Genomic DNA, 16643 nt, shown 5'->3' on the forward strand with positions numbered 1-16643 from the left:
ATCACTTGCAAACACCAAGTAGGGGCACTTTAAGGTGAACGCATTAGTTGGGGGTCATGTAGGAATAAAGAAATGATTTTTCTTTTGTTTAAAAAAGCAATTTTAGGGCATCCCAGATTGTGGGTAAGCCTAGGTACGCCCAGTGTACCACTTAGGCATACCTGGGTGTGTACTGGTACCACACCCAAACCAAGACCACAACCGTAACCGAACCAGGGCCTGGCTGGCTGTACTCAGTAACACATAAAAAGTATGATGTCTCCCTGGTATTTATAATCATACATCTCAGCTTTTATCATGGCATTATCAGTCAAGTTTAATTTATTAGCTCTGCATATATAAACAAATAGATCTTAGCAAAGATTACACATTACAATGTTACATGATATCACATCAAATACAGTTAATGTTTGTAATGAAAATCAGTAAATTTTCAAAAAGCAGCAAAATAGATTTTATACTCCAAATTTTCACAAAGCAAATCTGCGCCAGTTACCAGCAATATCATATATAAAACTACAGTAAAAGGAAGAGCAGCCCACTTTCCCATAATCAGAACCTAACTTGTAACCCAAGAAAGCAAACCTAAACCAAAAACAAATAAAAGTTACATGAAGTCAAAGCAAATGAAATTCCTTTCTCCAGATCTGTATTTTCCTCCTGTTTCAATTGGAAAAAAGTGATGCAAACAAGTTTAGCCTCGTAATCTCTACCAAAAATGCACAAGTCAACTCTAATGACTCTTGAACTCATATGCATCTGCAGAGGGCATTAAAGTGGTATCAACAGAAGAATAATTTTGATATTTCCCAAAGCATTAGGAAGATTTAGATGATTTGAGAACTCGAACCATTTAGTAAAACTGAAGCTGTTATATTATTTAGCAGACAAAACAAATGATTTACACAGAGAACCAATTTCATGTGGCTGTGAGATTATGCAAAACTCTGGTACTCGTAATATAAATGGTAAAAATTCCTGTCACCATTTGGTACTCATTTAACTTCTCTTATTTCATTGGTACAACTGAAATGCAAATGCAACTCAAAAAACAAACAAATGATTTACAACTCACTAATTTCATTTAGCAATGAGACTGAAAAATTCTGGCCCTCATACTACAAATAGCAAAAGTTCCTAGCATAGATGCTACTACTCGCTGCAATTTACAGCTTATCAGATATAAATTCAAGTATAGATTAACCAAGACCATCTCCTATTTTTTCAATTTTTTTATCTTTCCTTGGAGGCGGCACCATTTGATCAACGAGTCCATAATCAATAGCTGCTTGAGCTGCAAACAACTTACGACGTGCCATATCCTTTTTAATCTGTGCACAAAAAGAAATAAAGACAGTCTTGTGAAAACTCATTTCATAAAGACTTGAAACACTGGCACACCTGTTAACATTTTTTACTACATAAAAGGAACAGTGGGATACAACAAAATTAAAAAAAAAATCTAGAACCATGCTGCCAAGATTCTAGATAATTGTGCATGAGAAAGAAACAGAGAACATAAATCTATCAAAGAAACAATGCATTATGTTCCTAAACATTTGATGTCTCAACTCTCAACAGCAAACGGACAAAGATTTGAAAGAATTACTGTACGATTAGACTCAAAATGCTCCAGCCACAGTATCTACTCTAGGAATTTTCACCTCACAACAGAGAGGGAAATACTATTAGCTGGCCAAGGGGAACCCTCAAAATATGTGACCTGAGATACAAGAGAGCGTAGGGCTGTACTAGCTTCTCCACATTTTAGAGGAAAAGCTCAAAATAGAAAGCTGTCAAGGCAATGGGAAAGTAAAGGTCACCTAAAAATATTGTCAGTATTATTGTTATATAGAGTAGGTTATTTTATAGAGATGTCAATTGAATGATGAAGCAAATTCATCTTGAAATAGCAACAATATGGATGTCCAATCAAAGTAACCTTTGCTGAAGAGCAAAGTACCAAAACTAATTATCACTCAGAACTTGAAGGTGAGTCACCCTAGAATCTAAGCTCATGGAGAAATAAAAAGATCATAACAACACTCTCAAGACAATAGGGTTGGGTGAGAAACTGAGCCTAGACAATGCAAAAAAAAGACCATCAGATCACATGTTGAATCCTCTGAATGCATGCAGAAACAACAAATTTCAAACACAGTTCTCAAACCCAACCCATAAACTATGGATTTAATGATTGCATAAAAGAGATGCATCTTTGAAGAAATATCCTGCAGTTGTATCTGAAAACATCATTGCTCCAAGACAAATTATGAGGCACACACCATACAAAGATGAACTAACAGGCAGGCTTCAACCTAAATGATGAACCCTGAAGTCCAATTGAATAAATGGTAAGATGCAGAAGATAAGACAAATGATGTAGTATTATTATTATTGCACAAGATTACTAAAGATGATGGGTTCCTCCCATAGCATGTTGGTTAAATGGTGGTGGTGTTGTGCCCACCAATGTTCAAACCCCCACTGGGCCACTGTGATCGCATGCCTGTTACTTCGCTGATCCAATGCGCTCGTGGGTTTGAGCCTCAGCATTGTTAAATGGAGATGAGGTACCCCATTTTGTAAGCTCACCAGTTCATAGCTTCTAGGAAAAAGTGTTCCACAGGTACCAGAGAGCATACCATGCCAATGTCACCGGTCACATTAAAAAGTTTACCCGGCATTTAAAAAAAGAAAAGAAAAGGTGATAATAATTTATTTATAAACCCAATTTCATTAAATGATGCAGAAGAATCTGGGCTCAAGTGCAATCCCACACAACCAAAAATATCAATTTTTGCTTAGTTTTCATGTTTTGTTTTATGAATCTTGTGTAGGTTGTTTGTAGATTTCGAATCATTTTTGTAAAAAGTTCAGAAATATTTTTAATGTTTTGTGCATGGAAACATCCGAAGTGGTGTCAGAAATGAGTATTTGAAATATTTCAAAAGACGTCAAGTGCTGTTTCAACCTATTAACCAATTTAACAGTGTCTTGAGCTTCCGTTTCAAACAACACAGACAAGAAGATATACATATTGTTAGTTCAGTCATCTGTATGCTGAGGTAAAATATGACAAAGTTATTACACTAGAAAATTTAAGGTCAGAAGGATATGAATTTAAAATCTTTAAATACTACCAATTGTAATTCAATTCTGAAGGAGCTAGTCTTCGTCTTTTTTATTTTCCAATCAAGACAAGCCAACTATTGAATATCTATTACCAAAGGCAACTGAAATGCTTTCTGTAAGTTTCCTTCCTTGTTTGGTGGCATCTTACTTAAATTGCTGGCCACTAAACACTGATTTTCTATTTTGAACAAATTATCTTTTGCCTAGCACTTCTTTTCAATTGTTCTTTCCATTCATTGCGTATATATTACCTTTTCCTCAGCATTGATCAGTTTCTTGATCAAAAACACCTCTGGATGCATGATGTCATCTTCTGATTTCTTGGCTGTTGAAATCAATTTGGAGGCTGTGTTTGTTGTTGCCCACATAGGAAAACCTGTGATGAAAAACTATTGGTTTTTGATAGGGCAAAGAAATGGTTTTTGGTTGTTGTGTGGTACATTCCCACAAGATAAGCGACAAGAAAGAGAGTAGTGAACAGATGAATAGAAGGCAGCAAAAGAAAATAATGGATGAATGCAGGATTGACTGAGAAGGGAAATAACAGAAAGCAAAACTGAAGAGAACAGAGAAGTTTTAGAAGGATACAAAGTAGATAAAATAATAGTTTGTGATTGTTGGCTGCAGAGACTTGTCATGAAAGAGAAAGGAGACATTTAAGCAAAAATTTAGCACAAGAAATTAGTGAATCTTACCGAAAAAAAGTTATATATTTATCTATATTGAATTTTAGTCTTCTTGCATGCATTGTAAATGTGAGAAGGCTGCCACAAATATAAAATTTTATTCCCTAAAATATTTTTATTGAATGTATTAAGCTACAGAAATTTTGAATAAAAGCTATTAATTCAATTTTGCCTCCAAATTATTTCAAGTGAGTTGATTTGCATGTTTGAGGGCTGCTATATTGGGCAATTTGAAATAAAACCCCTTAGTCTAAACCTGCACCGAGAAGTATCAAAGCAAGGTCACTGAGTTGTGTCAACAGAGGCTCTTAGGAAATTTGTTGAGGGTGAATGTGTTGGAAACTTGGAACTGCAAAATTTCTCATTTAAATGTGCATGTTACCCTTTGGGAAAAAGCTCTAAGGTCTTTTATAATCTCCCTGCCCTTGTTTTGTTCTAATCTCCTGTTGACTTGCAATGTCCGGTTGCAGGTCACTTTAGTTGTGATTAAGGGTGTTGAATCCATCGGGTTTTTCAGCCCCAAAGTTAGCCTCCTAGGTTTCGCCCACTTTAATTTTCCCTAAGCATTTAGTGCCTTAAGAGTTTATTATCCCCTAGTGCACAATCCCTCAAGCCCTAAAAGTGTCTTGATAAAGTTCCAAAAACCCACATGCATAATAAATCACTTAAGTGATTTCCATCATTGAGGCATTGGTCACAGGGTGCCTTTCCATGACCCAGCGACCCAATGATGGAGCTCTTCAAGTCAGGTGTGCTAAGCAAGAAAGGCTTATTGGTAGGACTTCAATTGTCTCTGGGTGCTCATCTAAGCCCAAATGATCCAGCGACAGTGTGCTGCAGTCATATGCACAAAACAACCAATTGGTGGGGCCTGTGTTGGTCGTTGGGTGCCCTTTTGTGACCCAACGATCAAGTTAAAATAGAATAAGTTCAAGCGTACAAGTCTCAACATCGTTGAAGCTTTAACGTATTGTTGAGGGCTCGATTGGAGCCCAACGATCCAATGATGGAGCAAGGTGCAAATTGGTGGGCCCAGCTTATGATAATAACATGGACATCGGTGAGGCTTTATTATGTCATTGGGCACTTAGAATTGGCCCACCGACCTAGCGATCGACAAAGTCAACGATGATGGCAAACATGGCCGAACACGTAAGCATGACACCTGATGTGTGAACTCATTGTTTTTTTGTTTTTTTTTGGTAACCCAGAGGTACCCCCGTGTCTCGTCCCAGCGACCAACCCCGCCTTACCTTGGGCTTATGGGAGCCAAGTTGGGGTCAGGGGAGAGGCGAGACGAGGCGAGACTAGTCCTCTGGAGGCGGATGAGTCCGCCCGCAGTCCCCAGCCACCGGGATAACCTGGCAGGGATGTGTGAACTCATTGTTGGGACTTGGCTTGACATTGGAACACCATTTGGGTTCCAACAACCCAACGATATAGTGCGCAATTAAAGAAGACTTATTGGTAGGAGCTGTGTGTATTGTTGGGCGCCTTTCAATGCCCCAACGATCCAACAATGCCTCTAACACACAAAAGGAAGGCTTATCGCTGGGACATGTGCACGTCACCGGGTGCTCCTTTTTGATCCAGCGACCCAGCAATATCAATGAAGAAAAAAGGGGTAGCTCGTTGAAAATATTCAAACTCCACCGACAACCATCGATTTGTCAATCTACGGATGAGATTCAAACAGACAAATTGCTTCACTGACTGTGTGGGAGTTTGCATGAGTGAACATTAATGAGCAGAATTTGGGAAACTTAAGTTGAATTTTTTTCAATCAGTTGAATCACAAAAGCAATTGTTGATTTCCCTAAGCCTTGACAGAGAGCAACATTGAGTTCTCAAACGTTTGGCGGGAAGAAGATTGAGTTCTTTCAAAAGTTCGAAACAAAGTACAATTCTCCTGAAGTAGTAAGTTCTAAAGTCTGTCCCTCATCGTTTCCGTTGTGATTATTCTCTGTTATAATTAGGAGTCTGCAGGATTTAAGCCTAGGGTTTGGTAGAATTTGTTTGCCATAATTGAGACTCTGCCTAGTTTAAACCTGTTTGTGTAAAGTACTCTAGTGCATAAAAATCTCTAGTATATCTTAATATCCCATAGAAACCCTAGTAGAATGACAAGTTCTTCGCAGACCCCTCCTCAACTGAAAGCAAATAAGCAAAAGAAAGAAAGACAGTTCGATTAAGATTTGATTGACCAATTGCTTGGCTCAGCTGCAAGGCCACAACAGTCACAGGGCGTGAACCCCACTGCGGAAAGATTTGAAGATGTACAGAGAGGCCTTGGGGATGCCTAGACTCCCTTGCGTGGCTATTGACCTATTCAGGTATCACTACAAGAAGATGCATAGAGAAAAACCAGTTTGTAGCCCCTGGAGATTGAATTTGGGAAGGCTGGTGGTACCGAATGTGTTCGTCAATGAGGAGTTGATGAGAGCTTTAGCAAAAAGCTATGTCCCAAAGAGAAAATCAATTTGTTATCCGGATGGATTGGAATTCATGAAGATAACCATAGAATTCATTTGCCAAGTATTTAGGGTGGACTCAAGCTGTAACCTGAGTCTCAACTTGGGAGATATTCTTGATGAGTATCACAGATGTGAAAATGATTATAAGAGGAAATGGCTCCCTCATCATAGGCCGAGAACCAAGGATGGACATTTAAGGGCTTTCCAATATACAAATAAGCCACCCATCTTTGTGAAATTGTTTGAAGAGTATTATGAGTATATATTCTACTGTGTACCAAGTTCTGGGCAAGGATGCCCACAAGAATATGTCAACTATCCCAATGATTCTTGCTGCTGATATTCAAAAATATGATGCCAGACCTTTTGATTATGTAAAGTTTTTGCAAATGAGATCAACAAAGGCCTTGCTTCTGTCAAAAACGACAATGAGATTGTTGTCTTCAAACATTATTCATTATTAATGCACCTCATTTTGTTCAGAAGATTGGAAAACAACATTTGGAAGTGCTCATTAAGGCTTGTAGATGAGGATCATGATGGAAATATACATCCAATTCAAATGTGGAATGCCATATGGGACTGGAGGTGTGACAGGGCTCGTTATTTGGATTTTGAAGAGTTTTTTGTAAAACAAATCTATATGGAATTAGGTCAACCCCTAGGATTACAAGTTGTCCCCCACAATTTAGAAATTTCTTAAACCCAAAGACAAAGAGACCAGAAATAGATTGATCACAACTGGGAGACTCTATGCTTTTAGTGATTGCACCAAAATTAGAAGGTTTGGTTTTGAGGAAGCTCCATATCTATTGCTCATCATTGTGCTTGACAAAGTTGCCTTTTTGGAGATTGTGAGACAAATGGTCGATTTAGATCATCTGCACTTCAAAACTCACCATAAAGTATAACTATAAACAATCCTTTTTGCCTGCAACTCTGAAATTTGGAGACTTTCGAGTTATTGCATTTGAGGGATACCCCCTCATTAAATCAATAATCACATATTATGGAATGCCCTATGGTGAAACCAGGAGTCATTTTGATCCTGAACGTTTTATTGATGTAAATAAAATTGCACGGCACTTAAGTGGATATTCTCATGAACCCTACTTTCATGATAATTTAATAAAGATTGTGATGAGGACCATGCTGCAAGAAGAATTGATATATACAATAATATCATGGCAGCAGAAAGGTGGAGAATGAGGAAAAATCCCTCATATAGGGGTGCTTTTACTAATGAAACGGATCACATGAAGAGGTTAGAGAAAATGATTCAGCATGAATCAGAATAACTAATTGGTGTTCCACCAGAGGCCTTTAGAAGACGCAGAGGAGCTTCACCTGAACAAGAGGTGAGACCAATGGAAGCAAAACGTGTGACTGCTCTTGCTTGTCACCTCAACCAACCCTAGAAACAAATTTTTCAGTTGATGTTGCTAGCTCTGAAGAGGAACATGAAGAAGAGGAAGATTATGAAGAAATTCGACGATCTACAATTGAAAAGTATAATCCCCCAGAGGATAGGAACCATGTCGTTATTGAAACTTTTGATCCTCTGATAATGTCAGACATCTTGCTAGCCAAACATTTGTTTCTGATGATTCTTTTGTACATTCTCCTGAGTTCCAAGCATTTATTCTTGAGTATAAAGGAAAACAAATAAGAGAAGGAGTGAAGAGCATTAGCCCAGAAATAAATCCACAAATATGTAAGGAATTGCAAGATGAAAGAAATGACCCCAGAAAAAGAAAGAAGATTATTGTAGGAAGCAAGGGTCCTAATTTTACCCAAATGGGATATTAGCTCAGCCATAGCTTTTGACAACTTGAGGAGCAATCAAAACATGAAAGTTAAATTGAGTGTTGAAGCTGCAGACAAAATCTACACTGAATCACAATTCCACCCTGATAACAAGTCTTTGTATACTTGGGCTTCGTATCCACAAGGCAAGACCCCTCTCACCATTGAGGATCCAAACAAGATATGCGGACAACTCATTGTTCATAGATTAGAAGACACAGATCCAGTTGAGGTTGCAAACCTAACAATTAATGCAACAAAGTTTACCAAGGCTCACATTGAAAAGCTAGTAAAGGGAAACATGCAGTACAAGAGAGAAAATGAGAACTTGAGGGAGGAAAATGTAAAGTTTAGAGATAGATTGCCATCTTCTCCAGGGACCATTCCATTACAAATAACTGATGCTCTAGATCATGAGCAAAGATTGATGAAGGTTACTTCAGAAAGGTCCTATTGGAAAAGAGAAGCAGCAAAGTTAGAGAAAAGAAAGGAATGGGTAATTCAACAGTGGAAGGCTGCAAAGACCAATGTTGTCACAGGGTTAATAAATGACAGATTTGAAAAATTATTGCTACATGTTGACAAAATTTGGACTATATTTGTTGAAACATACAAAGCTATTGAAGAACATAAGAGGTTACAAGGAAAGTTAGAAACAAAAAGAGAGGAATCTGCACAAGACCCTATTCAAGAGGATGTGATGAAGCAAGTTGATAAATGGGCATAAGTGCACAATAAGTATCATAAGAAGTTGATCAAGGAGCTAAATCGATATGACCAAATGAAAGACAATCCTTTCCCCTCATTCCTTAAAGACACTGATGGCAGCTTGAAAAGTCTAGGAGAATGGAAAATGGAAGTTATCCAGATGTTACCACAGGCCACAAGTGTTGTCCTCAGTGATGAAGAAAAGTTTGTCGAGAATACAAGTGTTCAATTGAATAAAATGTTTTCACTAGAGTTTGGGATGAAGCACATTAATGACCTCAATGGTATATATGCCAATCAGAAATATATTGAACACTTGTCACAGCTGAATTTGTTTCTAGCTCGCACAAAATGAAGAAGAAAGCATTTAGAGACTATACCGCACTTAAATAGAACCTTGCCAGGCCCAGTGGCCACGGGTGTCTATCAAAGTAGGAAGCAAATGGGGTACCCTCTACATGCATTCAAATATGGCAATCTTCTCAATATATTGTATACTTTGTTTTATTTCATTGTCTGCCAATATTTCAGTTAAAGAGGTCAACGTCAACAAGTCAGTTGGAGGAAATCAGCATCAGCAAGCTTTGCAGTTTTGTTTTCAAATTCCCTCCAACACCAACTAAATATTTTGCTCTATGAGAAATGGAAAGATGCTTTTAGCATACTTTGAGTTACAAAAGGAGATCAAATCAAATTTTGCCACGTTTGTCAATTGATCTGAAGCTTGTTGCCCCCTTAATTTTACAAAAGGGAAATCAAGATCATTGGTAAAGGTTTCTAAAATAGTCATTTGGGTGTGTAGCTTACATGTAATCTAATTTTGCTATAGTAATAAAAGGCAATTTGCAGAAAAGTTTGTATCCATGATATTGTATCAGCTATTTTGAACTATAAATGAGAATATGCTTCAGGATTGTATCCAATTTGTGTTATCTTATCGTATGAACTAGTATGTTAAGGATGTATTGGTTTGTCTTTGCACTTTTTGTGTGAATGTGTAATGTGTTTCATGGGTTTCTTTCAAGTAGAGAATTAAAGTCTGTGATCATATTGAGTGAATATGAAGATATATGTTGTGATCAATAAGTAAAATCTTGAATGCACAGTGAATTTACATTTGTGTAATGCAAGTGTTGGGATTAGATAGTTGAATTTAAATCAATTCTGAATGTAAATGCATATGCTGTTTGACTCCATTGCCCAAGGAATTAGGCACCGATCTATCCTTGTTCCAAATAAGTTTCAGAGACATCTCAGTGATTAAAACTTCTTTTAATTTTCTGTTGTAGGAGTAAATTTAGTTTAATTTCACTCCCAATTGTTGAGTTGATGAATGATGATGTTAAGTTTTATGATCAGATTAGATAACACAATAATTCACACAAATGCACAGATATTATCTTGGGAAAACCTTCCTCTTGAAGGTGAAAAACCCAGCAATGAAATATGTCTTTATTATCTCAATTTTGTCAAGAGACTTTACAAAGAATTTGCTTCACTCTTGAAGCTATATATGAACGACAACAATTCAATATAGAGAATATACAATCTATTATAGAGAATCGGAATTCCTCAGTTGATGCTCAACCTGCTGTAGATAGTCTTCTATCTGCTGTAGAATATCAACGAACTACTGAAGAATACTTTCGAACTGCAAATAGGGAGAACACGATCTGCTTGAATGTCTTAATCGATGCCCTCAAAGAGAGAGAGGAGCGAACAGTATATACCCGTTCATGAATGATGCCAATCAACACGATTCCTCCAAGGGTCGGCAATCATGTCTCTTCATTGGAGATTAGTTATACTTTAATCAACACGTGTTTAAGTTAAACATAGGTCATGTCTTAATAGCCACATCTTATAATCCAATGAGTGGCTGATTACACTTAAACATTTTTATAACCACAAATATCAACGAGCCCATAAGACGATGCAAATATAAATTGATCCACAAAATGTCTAAGGCCAAAATTGGATTTGCACAGTCAGTTTAGGGAAGAATCTGACCGACGCTATAAACATTAACAGATGAACCAAGAATACAGCCACATTCTGAAAAAATTAATCATTTCCTCAATATATTTTCATTAAGAGATATCTGCTATATATGCAATATTTATAAATCTGTGTTGAAACTTTGAATATTGCAAGGTACACCCACCTAGGTTTAGCAAAGCCTAAAGAGCAGGAGATCTTTCAATCCTTTGATTGAAATCTCATTTGTTGGCCACTGATCCAAGGGTCTAAAGATTGAGATTGACTATTTCATAGGAAACCCTTGGGCAATCAGTTGGAGTAACCAATAGAATGATGAAGAAGACATGCGATTGTAGAGAGCTTGGAAGGAGATATGGCACACCAAGGAAGACAAAGATCACTCTGAGTGGCTAACATAGCAAAGATGCTAAGAGGGATTACAACAAAATTGGATGTAATAGAGGTAGCAAAACCAAGATGAGCTCAAGTAGAAGATGTTAGAGAAGATGAGGAAGAAGTAGAAGATCAAAATTTGGAAATATAAGATGCAATGGATGATGCAAAAGGAAGACTTTTAAGGGCAATATCAAAGTAAAGTAGTAAACCGAGATTGGACACTCTGTTAAATTGGTAATTTAGACCCAAAAGAGCTTATAGATTGAATATAAGAGAATAAGAAATATTTTGATTACAACTCAATTCAAGATCCAAAGAAAGTGAAATGTGCTTGTACAAAACAAAGAGAACATGCATACTTGTGGTCGGATCATGTGCAAACAAAGAGACAAAGAAGAGGAAAAGACAAAATCAAGAATTGGGATCAGATGGTTGCAAAGTGATTAATATTTTAAATTATAGGTTATCAAATCATTGATTTTGTTTCTTTCTTAGGTGGCTTAGTATTCATCAAACCCATTGATGTTTTAAGAAACACCAAAATGTTGAATTCCTTTTGTTAGTTTTAGGATCAGAAATGAAATAAGCAGAAATACACAACACAGTAGACAATTAACACAGCAGTTTACCCAGGGAAAACCCTCCTTGAGGGAGAAAAACCCAGCCAATAATATACCACATATATTATATTGAATAAGGCAGAAAATCTGCTTTACAATTTGGCCAATCACAAGGCCGATTGATGCAGAGATGATAGCACCTCTCTAGATGCAAATCTGTAAATGATATTATTTCTCCTTGATTATAATCGATCTGAAGCAAGATGACAATCTGCTGAAGATTATTGTTCTCCTCCTTGAATGATTAGATCTGCTGCTATCAAATGAAGATCTGCTGCTAAGGTACAAACTTGCTGCTGAAGAATTCGAATTGGATACCAAATAAAGGAGATTGGCATGAGTATATATACATAACTTGGTGTCTCTTCATGAATAGTCGGCCTCATCAAGGAGACGACTTTACAAAATGAAATGAGGCGACTTTCCCATGAGTCGGCCTTAATATAAATAAATATAATTATTATATGTTTAAAATTTTAAATAGAAACTCCTCCTTGAGTCGGCCTTATATCTTTCATTTGATATTTATTATTAATTTCGATATAAAGGAGAAAGAAATCTCCCGCAGCTATCACATCAACAGTCCCTCTTAGCTAGGGAGATATCTTTCAAGATATCCATGTCATGGAGTCTCTCAACATGACACCCACAATGCCTACACCCATATGTGGAAGAAGGTTCATCACAGAGTCACTCAACGTGATATCATCATGGAGTCACTCAACATGACGTCCACCATGGCTACTCCCATGTGTGGAAAGGAATATTTGCACAAGTGCCCATCACGGAGTCACTCTATTGGTGTTGGAAATAAGCCACACGCATGGATGATATATAGATGGGCACCTATATGCAGTAATAAAAATAAATAAATCAATGCGTGTGGTAAAATCCAACCTGGTATCAGAGCGGATTACCTTGGAAATAAGCCTTACAGCTTAAAGGAACATCCTAAAGAGCACTATGGCAGATAACTATACAGCAATCTGAAACAAATGATTGACTCTTTAGTAGCGATTCACAAAAGATAAATTTCCAAATGGTTCAATTTGTATATAGGTTATTATGGTTTGAGTATCTTTCCAATATAAGGCACGAGAGTTTGAAAGGCTATTTCTTAGATATAAGATAGTGTGTTTGCATCAAAGAAGAATACAAGTAAAAAATAATACATGACTCAATGAAGTCGACACTGCATCTCAATACAAAGCCAAATGACCACAGTAAGTATAGTGACTGATGCAGAGAATGGCAACAACCTCATGAGCAACGATATAAGTGTATTCTTCATTGCAAAGAATACATAGATATGGTTTGAAACAACCCAATCACCAAGATAGCGGCTTACTATTGATCTCTGATGATATTGAGGATTGCATATATCTGGTCAAACATAACACCAACACCCCCCCTTAAGCCACACCTCTCGTGTGCTTGGGGCTCCTAGCCTAGACCTGGCTCTGATACCATGTTGAGACATGGACCAGCTAGGACTCGAACCTAGGACCTTCCATACGTTGCTGGAGTGCTCTACCACTGAGCTACTGGCCCCTCTTGGACCAATCCATCGTCGGTCCGAGTGTGGCTTATTTCCAACACCAACACCCCCCCTTAAGCCACACCTCTCGTGTGCTTGGGGCTCCTAGCCTAGACCTGGCTTTGATACCATGTAGAGGACATGGTCCAGCTAGGACTCGAACCTAGGACCTTCCATACGTTGCTGGAGTGCTCTACCACTGAGCTACTGGCCCCTTCTTGGACCAGTCGATCGTCAGTCCGGGTGTGACTTATTTCCAACACCAACACACTCAACGTGATGTCGTCATGGAGTCACTCAACATGACATCCATCATGGCTACTCCCAAGGGGTGGAAAGAACCACATCTCCGTCTCAGAGATGGACAAGGGGTTTCACCTCAAATTTCTCCGTCTCAAAGAAAAAAATGCATTAACAAGGGCTTTCACCTGAAATTTCTTCGTCTCAGCGAAAGATGCATTAACAAGGGCTTTCACCTCAAATTTCTTCGTCTCAGAGAAAAAAATACATTAACAATAGGTAACACAAATCATTGATGCTAAGCCTCTCTCTCAGCAAGTGCTTCAAGTACTAGTATCAACCTCCTGACCTTCTCATCCAAAGTTGCCTCTGTTGGTTTGTTAGACTCCCTCTGAATGTTAATTCCTCCTCTTCGAAGAAACCGATCAACTTTAGAATAAGAAACCTTTTGAATCAACTTTAGAAATTAGCTCCTTCTAAGATGTCCCCATGGCAATTTCCGCAATAGAAGCAAGTTGTGTAGGTCTTAATTTGCAATCTCGAGCAAAGTGACCATACTTGTCACACCTGAAACACTGAATGTGAAAGAAATCCTTCTTCTTCTTCAGATCTGGGGCACAATCTAATTCTTTGTCTCTATTCCTTTTTCTTCTTTTGCCTCTTCCTCTAGATGTATGTGTAGCAAGAACTTGATTTTCTACATCATGATGGTTTCGCCCAATTCCTCTTGCTACCAACCTGGACTCTTCTTGAATACAATCAGCTCGACAATCACACTTGGGCAACTTAGATCTCCCACTGATGCTTTGGTTGAAGGGCTCCCAAGATTGGGGAAGACCATTTAGTGCCAACATAACAAGATCTTTGTCTACAATTATGTCCCCAATAGCGCTCAATTGATCTCTCAAATCAGCAATCTTCATAAAGAATGAGATGACTAAATCTTCTTTATCCATTTTTACATGGTTAAGTTGTTGTCTCAAAGCAAGGGCTCTCCTGGTGTTGTTGATCTCATACATGCCTTTTGGAGTATCAAACATTTCTTTAGCTGACTTCAACTTGGAGACGATCGGTACTAGGTGACTCATCACAGAGTCTATCAAGATCTTCCTAGCTTTCATGCCATTCTTCTTCCACTAGATTTTCTCAGTATCATCGGAAGGCTCGGGCATATCACGTTCCACAAAATCAAGAAGATCATTCTCCTCTAATGCAATGAATACCCTAGGTTTCCAAGAGTTGTTGAGGCTCCATCAAGCCTATCTTCTACCTTGACACTGTTCGCCATCTTCTTTTTCCGCACAAATTCTCCTTCAAAGATCTACCCTTAGGTCTGAAATAATTTGCAACCTTAGATCTGCAATACTATGCCTTCATGATCTACCCTAGAGAAAGGTTTACTTGACTGCTTAAAACAAGTCTGATCAAATCTTTTCTTAAACTTGGCTCTTATATCATGTTAGTTTTAGGATCATAAATGAAATAAGAAGAAATACACAACACAATAGACAATTAACACAGCAGTTTACCCTGGGAAAACCCTCCTTGAGGGAGAAAAACCCCAGCAAATAATATATAACTATATTATATTGAATAAGGCAGAAAATCTGCTTTACAATTTGGCCAATCACAAGGCCGATTGATGCAAAGATGATAGCACCTCTCTAGATGCAAATCTGTAAATGATATTATTTCTCCTTGATTATAATCGATCCAAAGCAAGATGAGAGTCTATTGAAGATAATTGTTCTCCTCCTTGAATGATTAGATCTGCTGCTAACAAATGAAGATCTGCTGCTACGGTACGAACTTGATGCTGAAGAATTCGAATTGGATACCAAATGAAGGAGATTGGCATGAGTATATATACATAACTTGGTGTCTCTTCATGAATAGTCGGCCTCGTCAAGGAGACAGCTTTACAAAATGAAATGAGGCCGACTTTCCCATGAGTCGGCCTTAATATAAATAAATATAATTATTATATATTTAAATAGCAACTCCTCCTTGAGTCGGCCTTATATCTTTCATTTGATATTTATTATTAATTTTGATTTAAAGGAGAAAGAAATCTCCCGCAGCTATTACAGCAACACCTATGTGAAGCTTTGGAGGGAGTGTTGGTTGAGGTGGGTGAGGAGAATGTGGTGCAAGTGGTTACAAATTATATTGTTTCAAGTAGACTACTAATGGATAGGCACCCACCATTGTTTTGGACTCCATGTGTTGCTCATTGTCTTGACCTCATATTGGAGGATCTTTGAAAGATTCCATGGATCAAGCATGTGTAGAGATAGTAAAAATAAATTGTCAATTCATATACAATCACACATGGGTCCTCAACCTAATGAAGCAATTCACAAGGTAGGAGTCGGCTCGTCTTGGAATAACCCAGTTTGTAACCAAGTTCATCACATTATAATCCTTGCTTCAAGGAAAGGGATTTTTGAAGCGAAGGCTAGTTAGTGAGGAGTCGACATCCTTATCGTATGCTAAGAGTAATGCAAGTGTTGATGTGGAAAATTGGATTTTTGATGAGCAAAGTTTTTGGGTATCTACTATGGATATTGTAAAGGTAAATCTGATTCTACGTTATATTTTCATTCATATGTTTCTTTTATTTTCTTATTTTTGTTCACACTTATGTTAATATTTCACAATAATCGCAATTCACAGAGCCTTTGGTGGTTTTCCTACAAGTTGTTGATGGGGAGAAGCCCGCGACGGGCTACATATATGAGGGCATGGATAGGGCCAAGAAGGCCATTAGATCCATTTATGCGGGAGTTAAGGATAATTATCACCCCATTTAGGAAATCATTGATAGGCGATGGCACCTCTAGCTTCACAAGCCCCTATACGCAACTACTTATTCCCTCAATCCGGCATTCCAATTCCACCCTAACTTCAAGGCAAATGAAGAGGTTTTGAGTGGGCTCTACACAATCATAAGTAGATGATGCTTGATTCTGGTGTTGGAGCACAAATAGTCCACAACATTGAGATCTTTAGACTTACACAAGGATATCTCTCTGCCCAAAATATATGCAAGGCAACTTGG

The 16643-nt window shown here is 37.8% G+C and overlaps 1 protein-coding gene across 5 annotated transcripts in view; it reads right to left on the bottom strand.

The window, feature by feature from the left end:
- Positions 1-935: 935 nt before the first annotated feature.
- LOC131030990 (ATP-dependent Clp protease proteolytic subunit-related protein 2, chloroplastic) overlaps positions 936-16643 on the bottom strand; it is a 94740-nt gene continuing 79032 nt past the window's right edge. For all 5 annotated transcript variants that reach the window (XM_057961993.2, XM_057962007.2, XM_057962001.2 and 2 more), the window contains one exon: positions 936-1331. In XM_057961993.2, coding sequence (XP_057817976.2) covers positions 1200-1331 — 132 coding nt within the window. In that variant the 3' untranslated portion in view covers positions 936-1199. The remainder of the gene's footprint in view (positions 1332-16643) is intronic.

The sequence above is a fragment of the Cryptomeria japonica genome, chromosome 4 (assembly GCF_030272615.1).
Source record: "Cryptomeria japonica chromosome 4, Sugi_1.0, whole genome shotgun sequence".
Taxonomy (NCBI): Eukaryota; Viridiplantae; Streptophyta; class Pinopsida; order Cupressales; family Cupressaceae; genus Cryptomeria; species Cryptomeria japonica.